This window comes from Xyrauchen texanus, chromosome 3 (genome assembly GCF_025860055.1).
Source record: "Xyrauchen texanus isolate HMW12.3.18 chromosome 3, RBS_HiC_50CHRs, whole genome shotgun sequence".
In the NCBI taxonomy this organism is placed as follows: Eukaryota; Metazoa; Chordata; class Actinopteri; order Cypriniformes; family Catostomidae; genus Xyrauchen; species Xyrauchen texanus.
This window is the reverse complement of record NC_068278.1, coordinates 41968451-41987706: the sequence shown is the minus strand read 5'-3', so window position 1 is coordinate 41987706 and position 19256 is coordinate 41968451. Positions and strand designations below refer to the sequence as shown.

At 35.3% G+C, this 19256-nt stretch overlaps 1 protein-coding gene across 1 annotated transcript in view; it reads left to right on the top strand.

Moving 5' to 3' along the window:
• Window positions 1-1919: 1919 nt before the first annotated feature.
• Window positions 1920-19256, top strand: part of unc5db (unc-5 netrin receptor Db) — a 257129-nt gene continuing 239792 nt past the window's right edge. The window contains exon 1 of the mRNA XM_052093637.1: window positions 1920-2143. Within this exon, the coding sequence (XP_051949597.1) occupies window positions 2059-2143 (85 nt within the window). The 5' untranslated portion in view covers window positions 1920-2058. The remainder of the gene's footprint in view (window positions 2144-19256) is intronic.

Below are 19256 nucleotides of genomic sequence, written 5' to 3'. Positions count from 1 at the left end.
GAGCCTGTTTCTTAAGTGATTTTATTACATAAGGACCACTTAAACTGTGTTTTAAACACTTGAATAGCATATTTAAATATTCGGTAACAGTTTACAATAAATTTCAATCTTTGTTAATGTTAGTTAATAAAAATACAATTGTTCATTTTAGTTAATGTTAGTTCATAGTGCACTAACTAATGTTAACATAAACAACTTTTGATTGAAAAAATGTATTACAACTATATGTTGAAATAAACATTAACCACGATTGTTAAATGCTGTAAAATTATTGGACATTGTTAGTTACTAATGTTGTTATAATGTTAACAAATAGAACCTAAAGTGTTACCGAATATTTCTTAAAGAAAAAAAAATACCATTTAAATATTTACTTGTATCTATTACTCAAACTTTTCACATCTGAAATAAACCCTCCACTGATGCATGTTCATAAATAAACCTCCACGCATACTCATAACCACTCTAAAAAACATAAAACTTTGTCAAACTTTTTAATGCAGTTTTCCTCTGGTAGAAAACAAAACATGGTTGATATTTCTCTTTTGCATAACTCAGTTTAGAGAGAAATGTTATGTTCCTAAATGCCACCCACTGTGAAAGGTTATTCACATTATACATTTGAATTGCTGTCTCAAATGTAATATTGCCCCCTTAGGTGCATCATTTATGTCTATTGGATATGTAAATGGTTTCTTACTGAGAGCCTTTCTCTAAACTAAAGGGAAGATTATTACATTATAGTGAATCTATAGCATCGAGTCATGTGTGCATGTTCACCCATTATAGTGGGCTATATTCCACATTCTTTAATACTATAAAGTATGTGTAAATACAATTATTTATGTAAACCAGTTCTTCATGAAATTGTGCACTTTCCAGTTTTTAAGATGTTGCAGAGCTCTGTACAGATTAAATAACTTACTGGAAAAAATATAAATCAAACAAATTTTAAAAAAATGTTGACAAAGCTATAATGTAAAATTATGTTATTTACATTAATTGGGTGTAATTTACAACAGTAACATAATTTAATTTCCCATTTATAAAACAAATGTATTAAAGCATTCTTTTAACCCTCCTTTATAATAAAATATTTAAAGAAAATGTTAAATAGAGAAAGTGAGGGAGAGGTTGTGCAAGTAGTGTGTTAATTAATCTGAGGAAATATTGTAAGATTGTTGTTAAAGGGATAGTTCACACAAAAATTAAATTATATCAATTTACTCACCCTCATGCCATCCCAGATGGGCATGACTTTCTTTCTTCTGCTGAACACAAATTAAAATGTTAGAAAAAGATTTCAGCTCTGTGATACACTGTAATCGATACATCAAAGTTTCAGCATAATTTTGATGCATTTTTACAACCCTACATACTTTTATAAAACTTAAAATAGTCATTTAATTTGAGTGTGCAAGCTTTCATTTTGGGTGGCATTTGCACACCATTGAACACTGCGCTGTAGGAGGGGCAGCTCAGCAAAAGGGCAGGGGCCCCCTCTGCACGTGCCTGACTACTGGGATTGTTTTACATGTTATAATACCTCTCAGTGAAAATATCTCACCATTACATAATTGACAAAGCAATTAAACGGCTTAATCAAAATTAGGCACCACCATATGGAATCATATGCCTACATATCGTCCCATCGTAAGTGGACGCTCACATTTCCTCCTGCCTCCTGCTCCGACTCTCTCTACACAGCTGACATGGTGCTGATGTTGTGTGGAGAACTCTCCGCCCCTCGCGGCTCGCGCTGCGCTATTGGTTGGTACGGCTTGTGAACGCGTGGCACCTGAAAGTATGTGCGCCCTGGAACAAGCTTCACAAGAGCACCTCAAGTCCTCGGAGGCGCCGCGGTTTCCGAAGTTCAGCGCACAGAATGCTTGCTGCCTGCTGGTCTTTCAAAATGAAATCAGAGCATTAAAAAGAGAGTGACCGTTATGTTTGTCACGGCAAATACAAGGGAACTGTAACCACAGCCAGGCGCACCACAACAGCATAAACAGATGAAGAATTTGCCCCTGAAAAGCGCTTGAAAGAGGCAGAGCAGAAATGGGAAGTATTGGGAAGAGACACCGGCGTTCTTTGGAAGTCGTCTTGGTTCTCGCTCTCTGCGCGACGTACGCCAGCAGTCGAGGTAAGAGCTGCTTATGGAAGAAATCATGTAATATTTACACATTGTGCCATCGCTGTTTTCATTCATTTGGTTTAAACGTATCATCAACTTCAATCATCGAGAATCTCACGAGACCTGTTTGATTTCCACGCGAAAGTTAAATTACATCAGAAAAACACTTTAAGGGTTTAGCTAGAAACGACAGCTTTTAACAAATATCTAAATTAATTTAATATATATATTTTTTCCGTTAAAGTTTTTGATCATAGGGTCAACAACAGTGCTGTCTTTTATAAAAATTGTAATAATTTTAATAACAGTGAGGACGTGAACTCTTCACTGACACGCTGAAATAGGAAGTTTTTGATATTCAATTGTAAAAGCCAGCAGCAGTTTTCTCATATAGTTACTATGTCAGAATTCTTTAGAAGCTACATGTTTTTTTTAAAAAGCTGAAATACATCCAGAGTTTCCACAGAAGGTGCACATTCAACAGGCGAACACAGATATTTGGGTATTTCTGCATACTGTATCCCATATAGCACACTTACATATCTGAGATGTCTGTTTTAGGTCTTTTCACCTGGAAAGCATAAAACTCTAATTAACATCTGCTAAACATCTTTAAAAGATCAGATTTACAAACATTCTAAATCATAGACATCTTAAAGACATCTGCCGAAAGTCTTATTAACATCCAAGACATATTGACATACAAGATGAGCAAACAACATACAAAATACATCTTCCAGATGTGAACGCACGTCAAATAGACGTATGGGTGATGTAGGTTTGCTATCAGTATCAGGGATGTAAGGTAAGGGCACAAACGCTTCCCTTTACTCAACCACTAATGTGCAAAATGAGCCTTCTCTGCCTTCTATATGAACCATATTTCAATACTGTGACACTCAATTAAAATCAACTTGTTTCAGCTCCGTTATTAACCATTTTTACTTAGTGCAATTGTGTATGCATTGCCGACTCAAGCAAAGCATCACTTAGTTTTGTCCAGGTGCAGTCTGGTGTTTCTAAATTGACCTGTGCGTATTTAGGAGCAGTTGATGGACATTCAGGTGATGTGATGGCAGTTGTGCACTTGAGGTGATTTACGGTTATTGTATTGTCATTTTAAGTGTTGTAGTTATAGATAATTGAATCATGTATGATGATGATGATTAGTATTTCTTAGACACTTCCCATACACACTGTATGTGGACAAAAACTTTTGTGAAAATATGGAAGGCTATACAAGCAGTGTGTTCCTGTTACTAAATCAGCAACCCTACCCCCTTTGCTTGTTTTAACCTCAGTTGACAATAACCAACCTTAAACCAGCGTTTGCTGCACAAAAGGTCAGCCTGAACAAAATAATAATCTTGTAAGATTTAGCTGCAGAAGATTAATATGAAATCACTGTGGATGAGCTTAATATCTTCACTATGAATGCAACTCATGTGAAGGATCAGAGCCTGAGATGTTTTCCGTTGTACAATGCTCTAAGCAAGCCCAGTGGAACCAATGTGAAATTTTAAAAGGGCTCTCAATGCATTCACTCGAGCGTGTATGCCTCATGGATCCCACATAATGACATGCAACGGTTAGTTTCCCTTTAACCCCAGCAGAATGAAACACTGAATGCATAGTCATAAGAGTATATTAATGACCGGTCGAACCAGTGAGGTAAACATGTGCGCCCATTAATTATGCCACAGTGTGAGTTTTTGATGGTTAACTTACTGTCTGAGAAACACATTGCGGCTAACCGGTTTTACGATTATTTGCAGCACTGAGGCAAAAAAGTAATGTCATATAACAATTTATACCACAGGGCTGTTGAATGCTGAATTCTGATTGGTTGACAGACATTCTAAGGTGAGCAATTGTTTTTCAGTAAACGCACAGCTTTAAAGACGTTCTAGGTCTATAACAGTTCCATAATACTAAGCCATAATTTTGAGTTATTTCAAAGAGCCATACAGGCAACCACAGCAAAATAACAAAAAAATCTAATCATAGGCACTGGCTAACTTAATTGGATAAAAATGACATTGTCTATAATATCCTAAATTTATTTAATACCCGTGGAAAGCACCCTCATACTCTCTCTCTCTCTTTATAAAAATCAAAAAATGCTCTGTCATTTTGACAGATGAAAAAAGAAGAAAACCCTTTTAACCTAGTGCATCAGTTTTGACTTCAATCTCGCTCTCCCACTATGTGTGTATCTGTATCTGTTTATTGTATGGTATGAAAGATGCGTTTCAGGCGATCAGATCACAAGTGGTCTGGCGCAATCGGTATTTACACCTGATAATATGAGTCTCTTTTGATCACCTGTGATGGAATTTCGAGTGGAGGGTCTCTGATTTCATGACTGCATGCATCATTCATTACATCAGTGTGTTACTGCATGATAATAAAGCACAAAAATAAAGTGCAAAAAAGTGGCGTATAATTTCTGCCAATTACACTTTAATTTAAACGCAAACATAAGGTTTACAGCAGAATTCCCAGTTATTTGAACAGAGTACCTGTGTTAACTGAGCTACAGATGTGTGCGCTTTTCATTTGTGTCACTTTATGTTGATATCAGACAGTTATGCATATATATGCACATTTTCAGATCGGATGGTTATTTCCTTTTTTAATGCCGCACTTAACCAGCAAAGTTCAAAAGTCTTGTTTTAGTGTAGCGGTTGATTGACAGGTAGAACTTTCACCCTAGAACTCTTTAGTTTCACCACAGTCGCTGTGGTCAAAAATGGAGTCAAAAATCTATTTTTACATCCACTGTCATGTGTGTACCATTACAATGGAGTCTATGTCCCTGAATGTCTTAGTACTTATAAAACGAAAAAAAAAAAAAAAAAAATCAAATAATGGAAATTTAACATCTTTATCCGTCAGAAGGAATGATAAAGCTTTAGGATTTGGTTTAAGGTAAGGGGGCTGTACCATGAAGCTAGTTGAACAAACTCAGGGTTACAGGATTGGTTTAGAGTCGACAAAACCAAACCAATCCAATCAGGCTCAATTGGTACCATTATTCTGTTCACCAGCTTTCTCTGTCAACTCAGGCTTTGATCCTGAGTTTAGGATTAGTTCACCTATTCGTGATGTTTGCAGCGAACAGCCAATCGTGTGAAACATGGAGGGAGAGTGCGCGATTCAGATTCACTTTTCACGAGAGAGTCAATGAAAATGCATTTACACCACACAAGATATCATCATGAAATCATGAATTATGAATTAAAGCACATTTACACAGCACATTGTATCACAATTATGAAGAATTTAAAGACATTTACACAGCAAGAAGAAACTGGTAAGTGTTGTGTAAATGTTCATAGAACACAGAGGCTTACTAAATTTAAAGGCTTTTTTTTATATTAAAGCTTTTATATTTATCTAAATTGAAAGCTTAATACCCTATAATACTATTACAAATGTATATTGGCCACTACTGAATAATTAAAAAGTGAGCACTCAGAATACTGTATGTAATAGTTTTTAGTTTCTGTGCAAGCTGTGCAATACATTTTTTTGTTGTAATTTTTATTAATGCATTTTGTTCATTTCTTTTTTTAACCAAAAATAAAAGAATAGTTTGTTGATCTTGGAAATGTTTGTGAATAAAACAAAACATACATTTTATATACGTGTCATACTTGTTGTCTCTAACTCTAAATTTACAAGTAATCTATTACTCATTTTTGGTTGGTTAGAGTACTCCACTACAAAATTACTTGAAAATGCCCATCCCTAGACTATAGAGGAAATCTCGTAGTGTGTGATGCTCCATGACTCAAATCTGAAGTCTTATTGTTAGCAGCCAAAGAAAATCGATAGTGTGCAGCCATGACACGGCACCAGAAAGAAATGAAGATGGTAAAAGAAGAACTTAGAGTGGGAAAAACATTTAACGGCACTCACCTCCAACTTGCTAGGCAGTCTTCGTCTTTCTACCCAAGAACAGAAAAGCAGTGCTCCCGTACATCAATTTTTTTACATTTGTCATGCTTCTCCTAGAGCGGGGCCATGTGTTTCCAAGTGAGTTTGTGATTAGATCGACTCGGCAGCTGGAGGGATTCTCAGTCGTTTAATGTGTGATGCCTAGTTTTTGCCCGTAGCCATTGATATAGTTGGTAAATGTGTGACACCTAGTATTTTTTGATTCTGTTCAGATTTGTAAAGTGGTGTAGCTTTATCCAAGCGGATAAAGAAATTTGTCAACTGATTAAATAACGAACTACATCTAAGTTTAATGGAATTTTTGTGCTGATGTGTGAATGGTAGCAAGATAGAAAAAAAGACCAAAAGCTGGTGTATTTGTGAATATTAGATGTGGTACATTTACCAGTAAAGGCAATTCAACAATTTACTGCAATTTACCAGGTTTCATGTGTGGAAGTGAGTACTGTACATGTGACAAATTATGGCTTTAACAATCGGTTTCAGCATCTCCTATCTGTAGTTGTCTCTCTTTTTAATTACTCTTGACTTTGTACAGTATTACATTGTACATTAGTTACTCTTTTGCTCACGATTACTCCCTTTTTTATTTGATTTAATTATTTGCAGTTCTTCTATTTGAATCGACCATCAACATATTGTAGCACATATGACTGTGTACTATACAGTAACAACTGTAGGGGCATAACTTCAACAGAATTTTTTTAAATTAAAATATAAAAAATACAGTTCTGTGAACACAATACAATTTTCTTTTTGTTATTTCCCCCTTCTCCCCCAATAGGAAATATTCCACATAAGGTTCAACACAAGATAAGCTCAATTGACAGCATTTGTGGCATTGTGTTGAATACCATAAAAATATTTTCAACTCATTGCTCCTTTAAAAAAGAAAAAAGAAAAGGAAAAATCAGTGTTGTTATGTGACCCAGATTTGTGTTTTTTTTTTGTGGAAAGAATGGGAGGTACATGTAGAAATACATTTTTATGGTAATAAACATTATGCCACATATGTTGTCGATTGAGCTTAACTTGAATTGAATTTTATTGAACCCAAAATATTCCTTGAATGTGACATTTGAGAAGGAATTTAAATAAGTGCACATATAGAGTACAGTTTAACATATCTATTCATAAACATAAATAGCAATCAGCAATACTTTGAAAATACATAATGGATGATAACTGTGTTCATGAGAAAGTAAAAAATAGTCCACATTCCAAACTTTGCCAGTATTAGACCATTATACGAGAGAAAACGGTTAATCTGGAAGCAACAGAGGTATTGTGTATTTTTCCTCTTACAGAATCCATCATCATCATCTCAAGTCTTCTAACAGTGTGCCAATGCAGTGCTGCTCACAGCTGAAATTTACATTTAAATGAATCCAAATGACTGAACACTCAGCTGTGAGTCAGTAAAAAAAGCACAAGCTCCTCGCTCTGCGGAAGAACAATTCTCTTGCTGATACTGTTAGCGGCTAATGGGATCTATGATAAAGAATAGATAAAGAATAAATAAGGAAATTACACAGTCCTTGTTTTTGTGAAAGAAAAATATGGTTGCACTATTCTGATGCTAGTGAAACTTTGTAATATGGCTCTTTTCGTACCAATGTCTCCTTAAGATGATTCGCTTATGTTTTCATCTTTTGTAAGTCACTTTAAATAAAAGCATCTGCCAAACGAATAAATGTAAATGTATGGAATGTTAGGACTGGGCGATATGGCAAAAAAAACAAAAAAATATATAGATTTTTTATCAAAATTATGGATGTTTCACGATTCAATTTCAATTAGATTTTATCAACTTTTAAATTTACTCCAACATGATTCAAATTGTATGTTCTGTATTATAATGCAAGGCATCCTGGTTAGAGAAATCCAAGTTCTTTTCATTATAGGACACAATGTGTGCAAGAAAAATTTACAAATGCACCAAATGGGAAATTTGTCAACAAAATTCCATTTTACATTTGTAAATGTAAAATAAATAAAATTCTAATAAACCCAGATGATCAGAAATAATAGAATAAGAAAACTGCTAAATTATTCTTAGCCAGTGTAGGCTAAGATGAATCATTCAGCATTCAGTGTATCTAAATGAAGTTTATCTAGAAAGTACTCATTGTATATCAAACAATTTGTATGTATATTCATAAATCCCTGCAAATAGAGATGCACCTCTAGCTGTTCGTGCTAAGCAGCACAGCAACATGAAATAATTTATCATTACAATTCAGCTAGCAAAGTTTGTCAAAATGATCGCTTGAAAAATGTTGGCTATAGATGCAGTACATTTGATACACATCACATCATGACATGAGAAACCAAATTTGCCTTGATCTTTTGGTATATAAGAGGTCTTTGTATCATTAAAACGTCCTGCAAGTTTAATATTTTAAGACGTCCTCCCCATTCTAAACGAATCATTTATTTAATCAAGCTCAAAATACAGCTTGTTCTGGATTCATGGTTAGAAGTGACGTGACGGTTAGAAGTGACGTACCAGCGTTTGCATATGACCGGCTCCAGCACAAGATAACTACGCTTTAAGCGCAAGACAACTACGCTCATTTCAGTATCGCCGTCGCCTCACAAGTGTTCAGTCGATGGACAGCGAGCTCTGACAGAGACTACTTGTGCACAGGAAAATTACGATGCCACACAGATGTGCTGTTCCTGGCTGTGGTCAAACAAAACCTCTGAATAAGCTGCCGAAAGATCCAGACGTCAGGGAAAAATGGATGCAGTTTATTTTTTGCGGACGTCCCAGTCACGGCAGTGTTAACTTAAGCGTTTGTTCTGTACATTTTAAGGATGACTGTTTTGAGAACAAATCTCAGTATGATGCTGGCTTTGCCAGAAAACTGTTGCTCAAAGATAAGTCCGTGCCGACTATTCTGGGAACAACGACGACGCAAACTGTAAGTAATCTATTTTAAACTTTAAACTACTTTTTAAAGCGCAATTTCATTCATTATGAATAATCACAGTGTTTTTACTTAGTTTACTTGCATATTGTTCTGGCTGGAGGCGTCAATAATTGATACATAGGCACTGACGTTAGCCAATCATAACAGTGGGCGTTAACACTGAAGTCTTAAATGGAAAACGCCCCCAAAACAGACTGTTTGAATCAGAGGATGAGAAACAGGGTGGGAAAAGGTCATAAATCACTAGATTTTAAAAGTTTTTCTTAAAAAAAAATATATTAATACTATAATTGCACCTAAGGGAACATAATAATACAATAAAAAAACCCATGTCATGACCCCTTTAATGATCTATCTGAATCAAAATGAGCAGTGGATGTTTGATTCTCCCATATATAGCCTCTCCATGATTTGAAATGAAACGCCTGTAACTGTCACGTAACTAACACTTTTTTTATGGGTAAAAAGAAAAGAAAGGAGACCATTCATCAACATGTGCATGCCGAGGTCAGTTATGTTCTTAAGCCGGCGTGTACCTGCATGATGGTCGAATCTGAGCTACAAACACACTGTACAATCATACTGGGAATATCACCACTGTCTTTTATATCAGTCTCCGTGTTGTTAACCTGTCACGTTCATTTGGAGTGTGCCACACACGTGCAGCTGATCAGATCAGGAGCGACATTAAGATGCTATGAATTCATTTTCTCTTACTTATTGAGCCTTTGGTGGATTTGTATCTTAATATAGCGTTTGCAATATTTTTCGATTTCTCAATAAAAAATAAAAACATTTGTCAAAATGCAAATTCGAAAAATGCCCAGCCCTATGGTAAGTATGGTAAGTGACAGTCTAGATAGTGAAACCTTGAGGATTAACTCTTAGCCACTCTTACATATGAGTGTGGAGAAAAAAGCTTTCGTTTTACAGCGCTTCACCTGGGGGTTTTGTGAATAAATATTTATTTTTTGAACAGTGGGCGAATTTAAATGTATTAGTTTAAACTAGAGGCAAGGTGGGCTGATCTGCCTTCAGGCTCTTCTGTGGTTTTCATCATCTCCTCTCCCACCTTCAGAACAATCAAAGCAGTGCCCAGTCTCAGTGGTTAATCATGTGCAGATAGGAGAACCTAGTCCATAAATCTTGAATAGAATTCTCAGAAGAGCATTTACATACTATAAAAACAGAAGCATATTCAAAGTGACATACAGTAGTGCTAATGCCCCTTTCATATATAATCACTAGGGATGCACCGAAATAAAAATTCTGGGCCGAAACCGAAACTCTAGGATGCACTTGGCCGAAAACCGAAAACCGAAACCGAAATTCACTTTATTTTATTTTTTTACCTATTTAAAATATTTTTTGTGTATAATTGTATTAATGTTATACTTTTTCATTAATTTCATGAATTTAATGAATCTGAATTGAAAAACTACAAATCAATAAAATAATCACACTTTTATTGAAAGTAACTTAAATATATTTAAACAATATTAAATATTATTCTTCATTCAGTTCTTTAAAAATCTAATTTTACAGATTTTATTGACAATTATCCAAATAATGTAAAGTTTCAGAAAACTATTATATGCAAAACAACAGTCAAGTAATTAACATATTGATATGAGCATATTTCAAAAGGCTAGCATCTTTCAAAAAGTGTAAATATGCAACATTCATTTTAATTAAAGCAACAGGCAGAGAACACAGAATGGCAGAGGGCCTCTATTCTGTTTTAAACGTATGTCCACTTTAAGTGAAAATTATTGGGCAAAACAACAGTAACAGAACTAAATCCAACCTCAACTGTAAACGACAGACGTATCCTCAAGTGAAGAACAAGTGTAATGTAATTGCTATACTACACATCATATTGGACCACTTTCTATTGAAGAACAAGTGACAGGTTTCTCTTCGAGAACAAAAGTTGCTAAACTTTCTGACAGTCTCTCCCATCTGAAAGCTCATCAAGAACATGAGATTCTGCACTGAAAAGTCTTTCACTCTCTGTGCTGGTGCTTGGGCAGATAAATAACTGTGTGCAATCAGCACAAGCAAAGGAAAGCGGTCTTTGATTATGCGACCGTAGTCAAGGGGATTGTCGCTTCTGCAATGGGTAGTTCAGCTAGATGCGTCTCAAATTACATCGCTATCCTGTAGAATCTCTTGCTGTACTCTGTGTATATATATCTCTTGAAATTGCTGAACAAACACTGCAGATCGCAAATTTGATGTCCTTATCAGAAACTTCGAAGAATTTCCACACCGCTGACATGATCGGCCTTTATTGGTTAGCGCTGTGATGAGGGCTAGATCGATCCAGAGTGAAATCTGAGCACTGAGGGGCGGGGCGAGGAAGTAAATATTTTCGGCTCATATTTCTGCCTTTTTTCTCTTTCGGCCAAAAACCGAAAGTGCCATTTTCGGCCGAAAATTTCGGTGCATCCCTAATAATCACCATTTTCAGCATCATTGTTATGTCATTCAAATCACCTTTACTCCAAGGTGTGTTTGGAGGTGCAAGATAAAATATTGGCTGAGCAGAAGTTTTCACACATTCTGCAACATTTACAAGAGCCTATGTTTCTGATAATATCTGAAAATGTGTGGTATTATGTAGTAGTCATACAGAAAGTGTTAGTAGGTCTTCAGAAGCAATTGGCTAGTTATCAAAAACCATCAGTGGCTGATTTGTAAGACAGCTAACAAAAATAATTGCAATTTGATGTAAGAATCCTTTTTTCCAGATAATTTAATATAGCTGAGAAAGGTAATAAAAGCAAATTATAAAATGTATAGTTCTGACTCTAAATTCTGATTGGATGAACCACATTCAAAGCCATTGTAAAATGACTATAAATGCACAATAGACACTATGCACTCAGCAATGTAGTTTATGTAAAATGGTTCACTTCTCAAATAAAATGGAACACTAAAGTTTTTTTTTACTACACAGAAATATTTATTGTCCAACAGTCCACACAAACCCTTTTTTTTCGGTTGTAAAATGTTCAGTGTGAAAATACTACTCGCATTACATACACTACAAAATTATGTAGAATAGTGCAGAAGAATGCAATTTGGGACACCTATTCTATGTTAATGCATTATGTTGCCTGGCAATAACAACCAAGGAGTTACATGTCAGACATCTTGTCTTTCCCTTTTGGAGATATGTAAAGTTGTACAATATGTTCTGACCTCAAGGTTTAATATGCATATATACCAGCTTTTGTACATTGACTTGAGAACAGCACAAATATTCTTACATAAATATCCCATAAATCTAAATTACATTGCTGCGGAAATCTGAAAAATCCCACATAATGCATCAAGAGACATACACATTCTTGGTATGTAAGGTGTGCATCACGTATATTAGGACAAACTGAGGGATTTAAGAGGAGTAGATTTAAAGATAAAGTAATACAGCTGTGACTGACAGAAATATTGGTGACAGCAATTTAAAAGAATTAAAGTTTATCAGAACAACACACTCACAATGGAGTAGGGATGTCTCGATACCGATATTGGTATCGGAATAAGGTCCGATACCATGCTCATGTACTTGTACTCGTATAAGTAAAAATGCTCAGATACCAAAAACTGATACCAACTGATGTATGAATGTCATGCAATAAACATTTAGTACATACATTAAAATCACATTATGTCCTAGTGTGATTATTTAACCGCAAAGGCTGTGATTTTATGAGATAAACATATAGTTTGAATGTGTATTGCATAGCTGTGTAATATTCAGTGTGAAACAACTACTATTTTTGTGATGCTCTGTTATGTAGCACTTTATTTGCCAAAAACAACTCCAATGTTGTATTTTGGATTGTGCTGTGAGGTCCTGTAAAAAAGCACAATTAATAAAAATTATACAATATTATGTTGAAAATGAATGATTCTATTTTCATTTGATAAAAGTTTACGAGTTTATTTAGATACCATTTTGATGATGCAATTGAAATAACTGTTGAAATGAAATAAAAAAAAATAAAAAAATTAAAAAAAATAAAACTAACAGGTTTCATTTGAAGTACAGAAACAGAAGTACTTGTACTCATTCTAATAAAAAAAAAATTTTAATAGAAAAAATTGTATCTGAAATCCCTACAATAGTGATGTCTGAACATCTAAATGTGTGTGCTGACAAAAACAAAAGAGTTTTGGTGCACTTTGCTGTATTTAAATCATGGGACAAAAGTGTCTACTTGGGAAGAGTAAAGATGATAGAACAGTTTGCATATCAAAGATTTGGATGTTTTGTTTAAACTTTTGAAAATCAAGTGAGAAGAGCACTCAGAGCAGGCATTGCCACTAAAACAAGCACTGCTTAGAGAATTAACATAAATTCATAGATATTGGTTCTTACAAGGAACGTTTCAGGTTTAATACAAGTTACAGTAAACTCTATTTACAGCATTTATGGCATAACGTTGATTACCACAAAAAATTTTTTCGACTCATCCTTCTTTTTAAAAGAAAAAAAAAATTGTCAGTAAAGCACATACATGTTAACATGACTTTAGTGTGATAAAATCTATTACTAACCTGTTTGTGTAAATTAAACTTTAGACTTTAATAGAAAGTATCTTAAATATAAGAGTATTTTGTTAAGTACAAGTGTATATTTTCACATTGTTATACTTCTGCAAGTGCAGTAAAGACAAAATATACTGTATATTCAAGATCTATTCCATAAAAGCAAGTCTAAATATCTTATATGCTGCTTCTCAGGTGAATGCAACTTTTTGATTTTTTTTTTTTTAGATATTTTAAAATATTTGTATTTTAATATTCTATTCAACATTCTCAGACAAAAAAACATTTATTCTGCAGTACAGATGCTAAATAAAATGTACGTTGTTTTAAATGAGTTTTAGATATTTTTATTGGAAAACAAGCCAAAACAAATCATAAACGTATGTTATTTCAGTGTGTAATGGGGCGTAGACTGCCTCGCTCACCTTTCTGTTCACTTCAATCCATCATTAACTCACAAAAAAACAAACACTCTCTTAGTTATAAAGCTGCATATTGCCAATTTTCCTCACGATAAAAAATGCACAGTGACATAAATTATGATTCAATAAGTCATGAACCATCACGTTATAATCTAGCTGCATTAAGCGCATGATCGAAGGATGAGCGTCCTTGTGACGAATGTGCATCAGCCGGGTGCAGTTTCAATCTCCCCATCTTAGATCGGGACGTTTGCGCAACTGATAGAAGAGGTGCTGACCGCACAGAGAAATGCCAGTTTTGGAGTTAGTAGTTATTTACATGACCTTCTTCTGTATTATTTGAACTTTAATAAAGGTGTAACACGTACATATAACTGCATGTAAGATGTAACGCCCTGGTGTTTCCTTTAAAGATGCTCGATATGCAAGTTTTGCTTCTGCAGAGCGACAGCTCCAGATCCACATATTCCACAAAGAGAGTGCTTCTGTATTTACTTATTTTGTAATTTTGCATTATAATTCCCTCATACTTTGCGATCTACATCATCTGAAGCTGTGAAAGTTTAGACCGTGGACCATGCATCTGGACCGTGAGCTGTGTAATTCTTCCTCTCCTCAGTCAGGCATAATCTGCAGTGCTGCTTTTTTGCATCATCATTAGAGTTAAATGTGATCTCATGTTACGTTAAATGAGATTAAATGATTATTCAACAATTACAATTTTTGTCAACTATTTTTTTACTGTCGATGTTGTCGATAGCGTAGCCTAATCGTTTCCGCTCTACATCTAAACATTGCTGGTTCATGTTTGGAGCATAGAGTAACAGAACAACAGCCAAGAAACTTCCTTGCTCCAGTCCGGTTATGGACTACGGCCCATTTGGATGAGTGATTTTGAGCTCACCACGGAGTTTAGTGCAATAATCCTCTCGCACGTCTGTTTTGTGAGTTCTGTTGAACTTTTGCCAGAGCTGCTGTCACATCCGTGAGTGATTTTGAATTCTTCACTGTAATGCAAGCTCATAAGCATGAGGCAGTGGAGTTGCCTGGATGGAAGCGTTGTTTCTCATTAATAATGCGGAGAAACGCTCCGAATCGAATGGCCTAGACACGTACTCTTTAACCAGTCTCATCTTAAACTTTACACATATTCCTCACATTTTGTGATGTTGCTTAAACTTTCATTGTTAAACCGGAAGAATGTTATGGCTAAAAAACAAAACAAAACAAAACAATTAACCACATTCCCCTTAGTTTTAAACATGATGAGAGCTACCGTTGTTTTCAGTGATGTGCAACGTGTACATCACATCTCAAAAAATGTGTTTTGGATTTTCATGGCTCTTTAATATATGACATAAATGAAGAAGAGGCATTTTGTGTCTGTTTTGAGATTTTCACATTCATGTACAGGATAGAGCTAGAAAACCTTCGGACCTTCGCTTGTCATATACTGACTTTGTGCGGTAGTATTGCCATCTTTTTTTATTTTTCATTTTACAGTGATAACATAACAGATCTCAATGTATGTGTGCATCATGGTCTGCATACTTTAAATAGACTTAAATCAGGATCTTTGTATGTAAAAATGTTTCCCCTACTTTAGTTAAATGTTTCTACCCATTTAAGCCCACCGGCAACTATAGTTGCCGCAGTGTATAGTTGTCATTTTCCTTTTGTAAGTATTTTTCTAGATGCTATCCATGTTTTATATCTCAATGATTTGGCAAGCAAACAACCAAATAAAGGATTTCAAGGAAAAAAGAAATGGTGTTCACTTCCTTCCTGTCACATAATGCTGTCAACTTCCTACTCCTACTTCCAGGAAGCATGGCAAAGTCAAACCCTCCCAATAAAAGATAATTTTCATGTTACTAATAAGTATTTTTTGTTGACATATATAAATCTACATAATCATGAAGGTCTCTAGAATCACCCAAACAAAACAAATCTTACAAGAGATCTATAGTGTCTTGTATACTTAGTCAAAAGTCCAAGCGGCAACAAAAGTTGCCGGCGGGCAAATGCCTTGTAAGAACATAATGGGGAAATGGGGTATACTGTGTTAATAGGTTAATAAATCAAGGTTATTGGTCTTGTTTAGTGCTTTTTGCTTTTATAATATCCCACCTAAACATAACTTAAAGCATGGGATTAATTGCTGTAGTTTATCTTTTTCAACCTTTTATGATATTATGTCCTGTAAGGGGCAAAATATTGAGACCCCTTCATCCAGTTTGGATGCATTTCATTCTAATACATTTTATGACTAGTAGCTTATGATTCCATTATAATGTTGAAATTCAGACAAGTAAAGAGTTACATTTACATTATTTTATGAAATCACTTAAAGTATAAAAAGCTACAATGCACATATGGGAGGTGTTGACCTGCAAGACCAATGTGTAAACCATTACCGGATTGGCATCCGATCAAAGAAGTGGTGGTGGCCATGCTACAGCTGGGCACTCAACAGTGCTATGGTCAATGCCTGGTGTTATTAGAGGTACATGGGAGTGTAATGGGAAGTGGGAGGTGAGGCTGAGGGGTGGCAGGTTGGAAGGATGGGGTCTAAATGTTTGGTGGCATGACACAAAAACAAAACATGTATATATTAATTAATGTCATTCATTCAAAACCCACCCATTGAAAATACATAAATTATTTAATTAATACCTGTCATGTGAAGAGGGAGACCGAGATCACCGAGTCTTCTCCAGCGCCATGGGATGAGGCCAAAGGGGCATGGAAGATGGTCAGTGTTGGGCTTTGCAATATGTGACGCTACCAGGTTTGACAACTTGAACCACTGGCCACACAACACAGGAAGAAGGTACATGAGGTGTTGAAAACGTGATGGACGCACTCCCTTTGCATGTGTGAAATGCAGTGTTGCTTTGCATGTTGAGTGCTTCAAGGTCTTTCATGTGAACCACTAAAACTCTACCCAGGAGGGAGAGGAACGGAGGGAGAAAGAGGGCTAGGAAGGGATAGCAGGGAGGACACGTATGACATAACTTCCCATTCCAAATGTCTTTTTAAATAAATTGCCTGTATGCACTGATGTTATTTTTCTTTTTTCTATTTATTTTCATTGAACTTTTTGATACACAATGCCCTGTTGGGGCAACTTAATGTCTGCACTATGTTCCACCACTTTAAGTAAATGGGTTTGTTGATGATTGTTTAAATCCCCATTTATTGAAGATAATTTATACATTTTAATAATTTATTTTCAAATTCAAGAGATTATAAGCTAGAAGCAGCTTTTTTGGGTTTGCAGTGAATGCTTTTACACTTTTACACTTAATACATTTGTTTTTGAATAAAGATTGATCTGTTGAAATCAGTTATTTTGAGTAAGATGCCAAATGTTCTCCTCCTATTCAAATTTTACATTGAAGGCGTGCATAAACATATTTGCCCATTGGCAGCTATAGTTGCCGCACATTCAAATATGGGGAAAATAAATGCAGAACGTGTTCATATAGGACACTATTAACATGACTATATGCATGAAACCATTCAGAAAAATTTGGGCACAAATGGGTTAAAGACAACAAATGATCAAACAAGCATGAAACTTGGAGAACAATTTGGTAAAGATACAAAAGCAGACAAAATATTATATTGTTTATTGTATATTGTAAACTAATATAATGTCAAAAATAATTTCTTGTTTTCATAATTTGTATAGAAACGAAATAACTAGGCCTATGTGATTTGTAACTGCAACAGGTGCACATTAACTGGAGGGAAGACGAGGCCACCTTTAATTAACGTGATTGTTTTATGTTGTTTTTAGCAAGCTTGTTATTAAAGCAGTACAATTCATATGTCAACATTAATCCAGATACATTTGAAAATGGTGTTTTCGTTTTCGAAATCCACACTGCAGTGTTGAGGTTTTTTCCAAAAGTTGCTCGCACACACTAAAACTTAGGAAAACTCTTAAATCCCCTTACTGCGCATGCGCAAATTCACCGTTCCATGTATTACTGAAACCTTTTCCAAGTAAGAGTGTTTGCTGATGTCAGAGACCATATATATATTTTTTATATAATAATTATATTTTTTGCCCAATCAGTAGTTTATATGATTTATCTGTGTCTGTCTGCAAGAATAGGGGCGGCACGGTGGTGCAGCGGTTAGCACTGTCGCCTCACAGCAAGAAGGTTGTGGGTTCAAAACCCTGGTTGCCCCGGCCTTTCTGTGTGGCGTTTGCATGTTCTCCCCGTGTCTGCGTGGGTTCTCTCCGGGTACTCCGGCTTCCTCCCACCATCCAAAAGACATGCAGGCTAGGTTAATTGGTGTCTCCAAAAAAAAATTGCCCTAGGTGTGGATGTGGAGGTGAGTGTGAGTGTATGTCTGTCTATGTGTGGCCCTGCGATGGACTGGCGACCTGTCCAGGGTGTCCCCCGCCTTTCGCCCAATGTTAGCTGGGATAGGCTCCAGCCCCCCGTGACCCTGTACACAGGATAAGCGGTTGACGATGGATGGATGGATGTCTGCAAGAATATTTATAATTCTCTTTGTCCTCATGTAAATTGTTTTATCTACACATGTATAAGCGAATTGTGAAATATCCAAAGTGTTTCTTTTCTCATTTACACATTTATTTATATGTGTTTGTGGAAAAGTACAATTTGCAATATTTAATATAAAAATATAAAATAAAAATAAAAATATCTGCAATACTTTGCATCTGAGGTCAGACAGGCAACACTGCAGACTGATACATTGAGTAGACACAGGAGACTGCAGGACAACATTAAAGGACACAACTAATAGATGCAATGCACCATAAATACATTTATGCATTTGGCAGAATGACTGATTGCTAAATGACTGATTGCATTGCATGAAGTCTTATTATCTCCTTCTGATTTCAAAATCTCACATTTTTTTTTAGCCAATGCAGATTTGAATAGCTTACTAAGGTATTGGCTAGTAAAATCAACTAATAAATGAAAATGTTCAATATAATTTGTCTGTAAACATTTGTATTCGTTTGCATATATAAGCACTAGGCACATTTGTATGCGTTTGCATATATAAGCACTAGGCAGATTAATTGTGTATAATTTGGTTTCTGAAGGATATATAAAAGGCCTAATATAATATAGCTTGGCCTTGCACTTGTGGAATGTGTTCAATATTTCAAAAGGTCTAATAATGTGTTCCAAACTGAAAAGAATGTAAATTTAAATTAATTACTTTTAATAAAAAAAGAGACTTTTT